The sequence below is a fragment of the Ambystoma mexicanum genome, chromosome 1q (assembly GCF_040938575.1).
Source record: "Ambystoma mexicanum isolate Mex_15411 chromosome 1q, UKY_AmexF1_1, whole genome shotgun sequence".
In the NCBI taxonomy this organism is placed as follows: Eukaryota; Metazoa; Chordata; class Amphibia; order Caudata; family Ambystomatidae; genus Ambystoma; species Ambystoma mexicanum.
The window spans coordinates 33188559-33201191 of record NC_090922.1 but is presented as its reverse complement, the minus strand read 5'-3'; the positions used below and the strand labels follow the sequence as shown (position 1 = coordinate 33201191).

The 12633-nt window shown below is 43.8% G+C and overlaps 1 protein-coding gene across 2 annotated transcripts in view; it reads left to right on the top strand.

The window, feature by feature from the left end:
• ZNF507 (zinc finger protein 507) overlaps nt 1-12633 on the top strand; it is a 374177-nt gene that overhangs the window by 48525 nt on the left and 313019 nt on the right. For both annotated transcript variants that reach the window (XM_069635452.1, XM_069635453.1), the window contains exon 2: nt 2820-4930. In XM_069635452.1, the coding sequence (XP_069491553.1) occupies nt 2825-4930 (2106 nt within the window). In that variant the 5' untranslated portion in view covers nt 2820-2824. The remainder of the gene's footprint in view (nt 1-2819; nt 4931-12633) is intronic.

Below are 12633 nucleotides of genomic sequence, written 5' to 3'. Positions count from 1 at the left end.
ATTGTTGTGTATGAATGACATGTACGTAAAGTGTGTATAAGGGAGGAATGACTGAGGGTTTTGCATTATATATTTGAGCTATTGGAGTAGTTGTTGTTCCAGATCACTATTGGAGTGTCTTTTTCTGAGATTGGCACAGATTGACAATGAATTTGATATAAAATGATTCAATAAAACTATCAAAGTATACATTGTGTCGGAATGACATATGTCTATATATAATTGCTAGAGGGTATTCTTTTCAGCGTTTGACTTTACATGTAAAGCCAGATCCTTATAAAATGTGTTAACTTATTACAGACCGGAAAATGTTCCTTCACAAGCTGTAATGTGTATCTACCCACCCCCGCCTATATCATATTGCGCAGGAAGAGGGGCAGATGTCTACATTCTCAGTCGCTATAGCCCTAAGATATTCTCTGGAGGGCCTTGCAGAATGAGTGCCAAGCAACAAGAAACCGAAGTACGCTTATTGGGGGTCTCTGACGTTCAAGAAAATAATGAACGAAAGAGTTGACGGAGAAAGGAAGTTTTGTGTGTGGTTGGTATGTTTGTTTTCACCAATGCCTGTTATTTTGATCAATAAACTGCCAGGTTTTTGGCAGCTTTAGTTTTGTGCCACCTGAAGGATACGTTATTTGCGCTACCTTTGTACAGCAATCGCCCTTTCTCATGCAATCACTTTTTTCATTTGTGACACAAATGTTGGACTCATCTTACCTAAGCATTGCTATTCGCTTGCTGTCTTTTCTGATGTATTCCTTAATGGGTTTTATCCAGGCGTCCTTCCTCTGCTTGCTCTAAACAAACACGCAGAACACTTTTCTTATCCATTGAAAGAGTGGATAGGACCACATGAGAGAAAACTGAAGGCATTTGCATTACCTGCATTTCATTATTTTGTCTCCAAGGATGGTTACAGCACAAATCTCATAGCTTCCCTATTACAGAATGGTTGCATCTTGTTGCTTTCTGTTGTATGCTGTTTATTCGACAATTTAAGTGGTCGTAGTGATCGGGAACTCCAGTCTACTACTTTTATTTGTTAGTTTAGAGTTCCATGACTTAACACACCTTTTTTACAGTTCACGACTTATTTGGAAGCTGCAGCATAGCATGCATATTGTTCTTGATTGACTCTTTGGGGCCTACTGTCTTAAGCAATAAAACCCGATGTGTGGGGGCTTTTCCAGATCCGCTAATGCCACATGGGCCTTAACGTGAGACCATTGTGTTACCTATTAGCGTTCTGGCATGGTTTTCTGGGGTACTAATAGGTTGTTTAAGTTGCGAAAAGGCACGTTTGCCGTTTCTCAACTTTAAAAAATTACAAACCAAAATGGACGCCATGGTCAAGGGAACTAAACGTGGTCCCCTCTCCCATTTCATGACAGCCATTGATGTGGCAATGGAAGCGCTGGAACGGTGTTTGAGGCAACAACGAGGGATCAGGAAGCTTCAGGTAAGCGTGGAGGAGACGGCTTGGGAGGTGGAAATTGGTTGTGGAGGAAGCTTGGGGGGAGGACTTACTTAATGGCACAGAAAATGGCGGTTTCCTGCTGCTCCAGGGACTCGGAATGCATGATTTACCTCCCGTGCTCCCTGATTGGCCAGCAGGCTGTCTGTTCTAAACCCCACTGCCTTTCTGATATGCTAATTGGAAAGTAGAAAATTGTGTAACACCAGCTTAAGAGACACTTTTTGAAAGTATTCTATTATAGTGGAGAAGGACATATTAATCACATAATGCATCTGTTTAGTTCTTAAAGGCAAGCCCCACCAGACCATGATGGTCAAAACAAACAGCTTATATCTTGTCAGTATGCATCCTTTTGGTTTTAAACTTTGCCCACTTTGTTTTCTTTTGATTCCAAATGTATACATCTATTGTTCGGCTCATACAAACACAACTATTCCTACACCATTTGTCGATCATCGGCATCCCTCACAGACCGTGTAGAGTTTGAGGGACAAATTTGACGAACTTTAAGTCCAGACTTGTACTGATTTTTCTTTTCTTTTTTTTGTTTTTTTTTTGTTTTAAACCGGTCACCATCCAGCTAGTTTTCAGTTGAATTACTTTATTGCTGTTTATTACACTTTAGAAGTGTGCGAAACAGCTATACAACAATATGAAATGTCATATCGGGGTTGACAATGAAAATATAAAGTGGCACTTTTTCTAGCATTTCCGGAATTTGCAAGCAAAAATTAAATCAAAACTGAAATCAGTTTTGATCAAGAAGTAATCCAAGAGGACCCTTTCTCATGCCTAACGCTCCTGCATGGTGATCTACCTATGAAATGCAAAGCTGTTTAATACGTGTCCTGCTCGTTGCTCCTGCTTACAATCACACAGGTGGGCATAGTTCCACTACTTTTTTGCAACACTTCATTTCAGCTATCCAGTTTCTTTCCTTTCGTATTGTGGTCGTTTATTTTCATTTATGTTGATGCGGAAATTCTCTACCACGACGCTTGACCAATCTGGATTACCAGGAAGAATCTGGCATAGTATCTCAAATCTTTGTAGCTGAATGGCTGTATGATCCTTTAATTTACATCTTATTCTATTGATCGAAATTGTTGGAATTAATGCTTCTGCCAAGTCAGCCATCCACCGCTCAATAGAGGTCTTTTACCACATTTCCTTCCAGAGGGACCTTGTGTTGTAGCCAGCTTCTGTAAATGAATCTAGTATCCAGCCGTCAGTTTGGGCTAGCCAAAGCATTTGATACACACTTTTGAGGAGAAATATATTTCATACTTAAAGACTTTTAAATTAAAATATTCAGCATGTTTGTTTTCTTTTGTTTTAGATATTATGGAAGAAACACACAGCGTTGCAGTCTTGGTGCCCAAACTTGACGGACAGGAGACTGTATTGATTGCGGAAACTATCTTAGACCCAACTTTGAACAGCCTTCAAGATAAGACCCATTACACAGGAACAGATCCATTAAGTTATGTTATTCAAAAACTAAGCAAAATAGTTGAGAATGAAAAGTCAAAGCGATGTGTGCTAATTGGGAAACGGCCTCCCTCGAACAATCCTTTGTCACTTGGCACTCAAGCAGCCTGTGACTTGCCAGCCAAAAACGTTGTCATGCCCCCGCCAAAAAAGATTAGAGAAGAGGTGCCCGAGCCAACCAGAAAAAGGCCTGTCTGCTACCAGTGTGGTCTCTGTAAAGTGATGTGCGGTTCATTTGAGTCATTAAACGAGCATATTAAGCAACACGGCGACCAAACCCCAACGCCATTGGCGTGTTCAGAGTGTCCGTTCACATCAAAACACCATGCGGAACTGGGAGCCCACATTAGAAGTCACCGTGAGATTAAAAAGGCCCTTTCACAATCGAAAGTTAGACCACAGCCAACTATCCACAAACCAGCTGCAGCACTTCAAAGATTAGGGGAAGGAAGTGACAGGCGTGGTAGGAATCGGACAAATCGCAGTGGCAAAGTCTCGCCACTGGCTGGATCAGCCTCCGTGACAGAAATGGGCATCAGAAAATGGTACACATATGAGCAGTACGGCATGTACAGATGCTTAATTTGTAGCTACACCTGTGGTCAGAAAAGGATGTTGAAGACTCACGCATGGAAACATGCTGGTGAGGTGGACTGCTCTTACCCTATATTCGAAGATGAAAATGAGCCTGCAAGCTTGCCGGACTCGACTGTAGCCCAGACGCCACACGGAAGTGAAGCATTTGTTTTATCAGTAGAAAACAAAATCTGTGCTCCCATTCACCTCCCCACTCAGCTCCTGGTGTGCACCTCTGAGCAGTTTTCACACCAGTCTTCTCCAAATGAGCCAGCTGTAAAAGCGAAAGAAGTGCTGAACGCATCAGACACCCCTTCTATTACTGCAGAAATTGTACTAGAGGAAGAAACCGTGTCTGACACGGAGCAGGAGACTCCCAACACAGATACTTTGCTTTCTTCAGCCCAGAAAATCATTAGTTGCAGTGAAAATACAAAAGGCCATGTAAATGTTATAGTCGAACGTCTACCTAGTGCTGAGGAAACGGTTTTGCAGAAACCTTTCATGGGAAGCACGGACATCGACGTGGAAAAGAAGCAAATTTCAGAAGAATCACAGCTGGCCTGTAAAGAACTTGTTTATCATGCAGAGAAAAATACAGTTGGGCTTGAAGAAATATTAATCGGATGGTGCAATACGGACAAACAGAGTGATTTAATTCTCAGTGAAGCAGCCAATGAAAATATCCCTCCAGTGCGTCGACGGACCAACTCAGAGTCTTTAAGGCTGCACTCCTTAGCAGCAGAAGCACTTGTTACCATGCCCATCAGAGCTGCCGAGCTGAGCAAACCCAGTTGCAAATCCATTACTGAAGTGGGTTCTATAGACCCCGACACTGGGCAGGAACCTGCTGATGCAGACAGCACAGCACACCAAAAAATAGCGTCTTCAGTGAAAAACTATTCTGAAGATGGTGTTAACAGCTTGAATTGGATCGATCCTGAATTGGTTGATCTCCAGAGACATAAACCAGTTTTATCCGATGTGCCAGTTAAAATGGGAATCAGTATGTCACTGCTCACTGTAATTGAAAAGCTGAGGGAGCGGACTGACCAGAACACCACTGATGAGGATATCTTGAAAGAACTACAGGATAATGCTCAATGCCAAACTTCAAGCGATGTGAGCTTATCTAGCATGGACCTGGTAGAGTTTATACCAAACGCAGAACATCCTTATCGCTGCCGTTTGTGCCATTACAGCAGCAGCAACAAAGGCTATGTAAAGCAGCACCTGAGAGTCCATCGTGAGAGGGAGCCATACCAGTGCCCAATCTGTGAGCACATAGCTGAAGGCAGAAAAGACCTGGAGAGCCACATGATCAACCATTGTAAAACCCGGATGTACCAATGCAAGCAATGCGAGGAGTCCTTTTACTACAAGGTATACGGTTTTTTGTTTTTAGTGTCTATCTGGTTACTTCTGCTGTAAAGTTTGTACGACTGCATTTTGTTTGACAAAATCAGTAGGCGTGTGTTCTGAATGTCCCGTTAAGTAATATGAAACAAATCACCACAGTGGTTACTACATATGCAATTTTGTATTCTCTCTTTATTGATTTTAAACAAAGTACATGACCAAGAAATCAAAAACAACCCTCAAAACCCCCCTCACAATTGTTGATGGGAGAACCGAAGGGAGTATGCAATCTGCTCTAATGCTAAGATGTTCTCTCTTTCTCTTCCTCTTTCTCTACCCCCATATATATATATATATATATCTATATATATCACGAAGAAAGTTATGGTGGGTTTAGAAAAAACCTTTTCACGTGAAATTTGAAAGTAGAATAGCCCATTTGAGCAAATTCCCACATTCCAACACACCATCTAGCAGCCATCTGCTGGAGGTGACAGCAAGGCATTGTGGCATTGTAAAGTAGCACAAATGCCAACCTTTTCTCCGGGAAATTATCTTTGTTTTAGAAGGCAGTGCTACGTTATACACCCAAACAGACATTTTGCAAGGCTGTCGGGACAATTACATGGCTGGTTTCACACTTATTATTGGCCATCAGGGACCATCAGTGCAGAAAAGTCCTGACAACCTTGTGGTTGGAGCACTGGGCCAGGTTTACAACATGCCAAGAAAGTTATGGTGGGTTTAAAAAGGGTTGGAATAAAGCCCTTTCACTGGAAATTTGAAAGTGGTATAATCCATTTGATCCAAGTCAGACATTCCACAATGCCATCTAGTAACCATCGCTTGAACTTAACCTCCTACTCTGAGCCATAACAGCAAGGCATTGTGGGTCTGCAAATTAGCCCCAAAGTAAGGGTGAAACCAGGTATGTAGTTGTCCTGACAGTCTTGCAAATGTTTTGCACTGCCCTCTAAAACGCAGACAATTTCCTGGAGAAAAGGTATTCATTTGGGCTAATTTGCATAGCGACTTGCCTTTTATAAATATTTGACGGAGGAGGCAGTGCCCCCTTCTCCAAAATAGATAGCTATACCTTGAGTAAATTGCCAAGAATCCGGGTGTTGTATAAATGAGACAGCTACTATCTTTTTTTTTTCTTCTCAATGCTAGCTATAACTTTGGTTAACCCAAAACGAAAACGCAGGAAAATACCTTTTCCAGGTGAAAAATCAATCCTGGAAATGCCTTTTAGGGTAGATGTGGCAGGGTGGTAATAGTACAATAAGTTAAATTTGGAAGTTGGAGGAGGAATAGGGACTGAGTTTGCAACACAAAACCTCAGCAATTGGACAGAATAGCTGTGGCTACCTGACATCTCAACTGAAACTGCATAACAGAAAACACAAGTGTTTTGGGGGGAATGGGAGAGGGCAGGGGAGGTGATGAAGCCATCACGGCAGTGGGGGGAGTTGGCAGAGATGTGTGGGGCCCTTGATGAGGGCCTGGGAGGGCAGGGGAGCATTTTTTCAGTTTTTCCCAATAACCACGGGCATAAAGGCTACAAAATAATAACCAAGTGTATTTGTAGTTCATAGCCGCGGGTATAGAACAAAAGTATATATATATATTTATACAGCTACAGTGACGTAGGGGGTGATGAAACACTGGGCATTGCCAGTGACGTGATCGGCATATTGAACACCCATCCATGCAGTAACCTGGACCGACCCAGCTTAGTTTCAAAGCGAGGAAGGGACTGGCCCCGTCAGACCATGTTGCCTAATAAATTAGCACAAGTTACAAGACCACATAGAACAGCATGGCCTGAGAGGGCTAGCCCCTTCCTCGCTTTGAAGCTGAGCAGGGTTGGTCCCGGTTACTGTACGGATGGGAGACAGTCCACAGTTCCTAACACACTACATTTGCATTATTATTTTTTTAAACCGTGCTATTGTCAGTCCTTGAAAGTATTGCACTCTACATGTCAAGCTGCCATGAGGCCCACTCTATCTTTTGCATTTTTACTGACTGAATTGCATTCTGGTATTTGTAGTCTACTAGTCAAGATAAGGGAATAATGTCACAGTTGTACACTTTTTGCCTAACATAGTTCTATAAGGATTTATATATTTCAGTGACACTATGGTATGTGTACTTTTCAAGTTATCTTTATGAAGCAGATTTTCTTGAAAGCCAGACATGGGGGTGAGGAGGGTAAATTATGAGAAGCAAGTAAGTCATGAGTATTTGCACGGGATGTGGCAAGAGGGGTTGCAATCCTGGACACTGGTGCAGTTATTTTTCACTGATTGTGGCTACGTTTCAGGGCACAGGTAAAGGTTACATACATGGGAGGACAGTGTAACTTTTTTTATTTTTCAGAGAATGGACGCAGCCCCCTTTTTTTCTTTAGATTAGCAAGCTTGCTCAAGTATTTGGCTACCAGGATTTTACTCAGGTTGTCATGTTCCCATTGCAGATGCTTACCCCACAAGCACTTGATTCGTGTTGGGATTTTGTTTTCCAGGGGACATTTCACTACAGATTGTTGGGTTTAAAAGGTGAGCACCTTTTTTACTTTGCCATCATATTTATCGGAACTGTTCCTCTCTCAGGTTATTTTGTTTTGCGCACTTTCTTCTAGGGGAAGGTCAATTGAACTAAATGTTTATTTCACTCCAAAATGTATATGTTTACTTACTGTAAGTATATTCATGGGTGCCAGCTTTTGATTTTTGCTATGGGGGCAAAAGTACCTAAGCATATGTTATTCTTGCAGCTGGTCATTTTTTCCCTTTTCTGTGCTGCTTAAATGCAGTTAGTTGTGGTTGTGCGATATATTTCAACAGTCACCAAGAGACCTGCCATAAAACGAGAATCTTGTAGCACGCTGCTTACCCAAAGTGTGTGATCCGTGGCAAATCATTTGATCTCACTGCACATTGCCTAAAAATATTGTGAGTTCTCAAAGCCTGCCGTCTTCTATACATAACAATAACACTGTCAAAACAGGTCAAAATCAGTCTGTGATTGATGAACGTGTCTGGGCAATAGTTGCTCTAGGGTGGATTTCGAGGTTAACCACTCAAAAACCTGGCCATATGTTATTGTAGCCGGTCATGAAAGATCTTACCTTACTTATGAACCCAATGAAAGTAAATATTTTTGTGTTTACACTGTAAAAAAGTTATCTGTGATTGTTTGACGGGGCACACGGGGAAAACACTGGGACACATATTCTGAAATGTATTTCAAACACCAGAAAAACACCCCGAAATGTAAAAAAAAAATTAAAACAATAAAATCTGTAAACCCTCATTATAATTATACCCGGTACAATGGCAAAGAGAAAAAGAGCTTTTAGAAATTTTACAGATAGTGAGGTCAGGGGTGGAAAATCACTGGCCCCATGGCTAGTGGTCTGGTAGTGTTTTTTTATTTTTTTAAATTTGAGTTTTTATTGATTTTGAAACATAAGGGTAATACTTACAGGTATGTGCATGTCATATTCACATTGTTACATCATTATAGCATTGTGGTTGGACAAACAGCACTTTAGGTCTGTCCCTCCCTGTTGGGTTAAGTTATTGTAATCCCCCCCTGCCCCCCTCACCCCTACCCAAGACGGCATGTCGGATTCTTCCAGTTCGTTGGCAAGAACTTAGTCTGTGATTATCGCATGATGGGACATTTATCTCAAGTGATTTGAGTGTGATTGGGTCTTGCGACAGGCTCGTTCAGAAATGTTGCTTACGGGGATTCTTGAACTTTTGGGTTGTTTTGTCTCTGGTTTGCGATATGTTAGTTGGCGAAGTCGCACCAAGTTTCTTTGTGACGTGCCGCCTTTTCATGGAGGGCTGCTGTGATTTGCTCCATTGTGTAAATGTTCGTTGCAATATTAATCCATTCTTTTTTAACTGGGAGGTGTGGAGATTTCCATTTCATGACCAGGCCAGCTCTCGCAGCTAATAACAGTGGGGACGCCAACCCCTTTATCCTGATTAGTTTGTCATCTTCCTCTTCTAAGCCGAATAAAATCAGGAGGGGAGAAGGGTCTCTTTCAATACGATCTATTTGTTTAATCCATCCTAGGACTTTGTTCCAGTATATGTGGACTTTGGGGCAGTCCCACCACATGTGCCAGTATTTGGCATCCATTCCGCATTGTCTCCAATATTTCGGGCTGTTGGTCTGATACATTTTCGATAGTCTGTGGGGGCCTTACTGCCACCTGTGCAGTAATTCTATTGCATATAGTTTGTATTGTTCAGCGATTGATATTCGGGATGGTGTTTTGCAAATTGTCCCATGCCTACTGGTCGAATTCTCTGTTGAAGTTTTCCCATTTTTCTTTAAGGCAGAGGCTCGAGGATCGAGACTTGGTATTTACAGATCGGGGTGCTGTACATGCGTGCTATCAGGCCTTTATTCGTGGTGGTTGTGTCTAGGATTTTCTCAAAAGGCATGAGTCCTCTTTGTATCTTAGTTTCCATTCCCTTTTGGATAGTTCCATTCCCTTTTTGATAGGACACCTTTCAAACATAGATGGAGGAGGATCGGGATTGGATGCAATTGAAGGGCTTCTTCTAATTCTGTGATTGGTATGAATTTGTCTTCTCTCCATAGCTGACTGACCCTTTCAAGTCCTGCATCGAACCAGGTATGGTATCTAGGGTGTTCTGGGATTTCTTCTCTGATCCCAGGGGCCCAGAGGTGGCTCAGGGGGGATGGCCATGTGGTCACGCTCATCATCCCTTTTCCTTCCATCCATTTGTTCCATATTGTCCCTAATATTGGGTGATTGCGTAGTCTTCTTGTGAGTTGTGGTCTGGGGACCCATAGCCATTCTGCGAGAGTTGCAGGGGTCAGGTTGTCGTCGTCCAACTGGACCCATTGCAGGTCCTTCCTGTCTCTTAAATGTGGGATGAGGATTCTTAATTGGGCTGCCTGGTAGTATCGCTCGATGTCGGGGAGGCCGACTCCCCCTTGGTCTTTGGGTAATAGCAGAGTTTCATACAGTGTTCTAGGTTTCTTTCCCTCCCATAAGAATCCAGTTATTGCCCTTTTCACTTGTTTAAAGAAGTGTTCTGGGACTGTGTCAGGGAGTACCTCGAAGGGGTATAGGAAGCGTGGGAGATTGACCATCTTGATGGCGTTCAGGCGTCCCATCCAGGAAATTGTGAGGGGTCGCCATTTTGTGAGGTCTGCGTTGAGGGCGGTGAGTTGGGGGAAGTTGGCCTCGTATACATCAGCGACATCTCTCGTCAGGTTGACTCCTAAGTATCTTAGTGTTGGGCCTCTGATGGTAAGTCCCAGACGCTCAAATTCCGCTCGTTGGTCCGATGTGGGTTTGTGGAGCAGGATGAGGGTGGATTTGGTTCTATTCATTTTGAAGTCTGACAATGCGCCGTATTCTTCGATAAGGTGAATCATTTGGGGGATTGATGTCATTGGGTTTTGCACATGGAGCAAAGTCATCTGCGTACAGAGCCAACTTATATTCTCTACCGTTCACATGCAATCCCTCGACTCCATCGTTCGTTCTGAGCGTTGGTGCCAGTGGTTCCAGCGATAGTGCAAATAATATTGCAGAGAGAGGGCATCCCTGTCTTGTTCCTCTACTCAGAAGGAACCAGCGTGAGTACTGGGAGTTCACTGCAACGGATGCTCGCGGCGAGGTGTAGACAGCCTTGATTCCTCGTCGGAGAGCAGGGCTTTGACCTATTTTCTGTAGCGTAGCTTCCAGGAAGTGCCATTCGACTATATTGAACACCTTATCTGCATCGACTGAGAATAGTGCGGGTGTTTTTGGCATTTTCTTAGCTTCGTGTCTAAGGTGGAGGGTCTTGCGAGTGGAATCCGCTCCCTGCCTGCCGAGGATGAATCCCACCTGGTCATTATGGATTGTGGCGGGAATATGCGTCTCCAACCGTGCGGTGAAGACCCTCGTGTAGATTTTGGTGTCCGAGTTTAGGAGAGAAATAGGGTGGTAGGATGCGCATAATTTGGGGTCTTTGCCTTCTTTGGGGATGACCGTAATTAGTGCCTCGGAGAAGGATTCGGGAACGGAGCCTGATTGGAGGATGTTATTTAAGAGCTCGACCATGAATGGAAGGAGGGTATCGATGAAGGTTTTGTAGAACCCCGACGTGTAGCAATCATTTCCGGGGGCTTTCCCTGTTGGGAGCCTTTTGATTGCCTCTTCTATTTCCTCGCTTGTGATGGGGGCGTCAATGGCTTGTGCTATGTCCTGGGGTAGGCTTGGAAGAGATATCTTGTTCATGTATTCTGCAATTGCCTCCTCATTTGGTGTGGTGTCTGAGGTGTACTGTTTCTCATAGAAGCTGGCGAAGGTCTCTGGAATATTGGAGGGGTGACCTCCGTGAGAGTCGGGCTCACTTTCTATAGCTGACACCCATCTTTCTTTACGTTGTCCACGGTGACTGGTGGCGAGCAGGGCATCTGCCTTGTCCCCTTTTTCGTATTATTTTTGTTTCAGATATTGAGGTTTGCGCACGATTTGGTCAGTTTCCAATTGCCGCAATTCTTCTCTCTTGCTGTTGGCTTCCTCTATTTTTTGGGTCCTATCGGAGCCTGCGGATTGGGCGCTGTGGTCCAGTTGAGTTATCTCGTTTCTGAGCTTGTTTTCTATGATTTGGTGCTTCCTTTTCTTTGCTGCCCCTTCTTTGATGAGTATCCCTCTCCAGAGGCTTTCCCTGCTTCCCATACTATGTTTACCGAGATTTCACCTGTGTTATTCTGCTTGAAGTACCAGTCAATGTCCTTTGTGAGTTGGTCTCGGAATATCGGGTCCCTCTAGAGTGTCTCGTTGCAGTGCCATTTCGAGCTTCTGTGGGGGAGCGCCAGCCGACTGAGTGACCGTGACCAGGTCGTGGCCTGACCACGTTATAGGGTATATTCTGGATATAGACATCGCCTCCGTTAGCTCTGGTGTGAAGTATATATAGTCGATTCTAGTATATGTGGCCTGCGGCACAGAGTAGAATGTAAAGCCTGTTTGCTGAGGGTTCATGTGACGCCATGCGTCTTTGAGTTTGTAGGCGTCCATCATGTCAGTTACCTTTGAGCAGCCAGACTATGGTGGAGTAGTTGCCTGTGGGTTACCGGCTTGTCTGACCAGTGCTGGGTCTATCCACAAATTGAGGTCGCCTTCTGCTTCAATCATGACTTTGGGGACTATATTCTGTAGGAACCTGGACTGTTCAGAGTTGGGGGCGCATATGGATGCAAGTGTGATGGTAGTGCCCTGTATCTTGCCAACCAGTACGAGTGCTCTGCCGCTTACGTCGGCCCAGATTTTCAGAATTTCAAATCGGAGCTCTTTACTGATTAGGATGCCAACGCCTGCTTTCTTAAGTGGGCCAGAGCCCCAGTGTTCGGAACCTGTCTTGGCATACAGGACCCTCCTTTCCTCCCCCCTACTGTATCTGGTTTCCTGTACAAAGAGTATGTTGAGCTTTACCCTTTTGAATTCTCTGGACACTAGTGACCTTTTGGTGGGGGAATTGAGTTCCCCCCACATTCAATGTGCCAATTTTGATTGTGCCTAGCCTGCCGCTTGCCGTGTCTTGACTATCGACCATTTATATGTTTTCTTGGTTTGTCCATGAAGTCCCATCTATTGTTGCTGGATGCTGACGAGGTAGAAGTGTTCTGGTTAGTGCTCGTGGCCGTCTTGAGCTTTGGTGTTTTCTCCTGCCCTC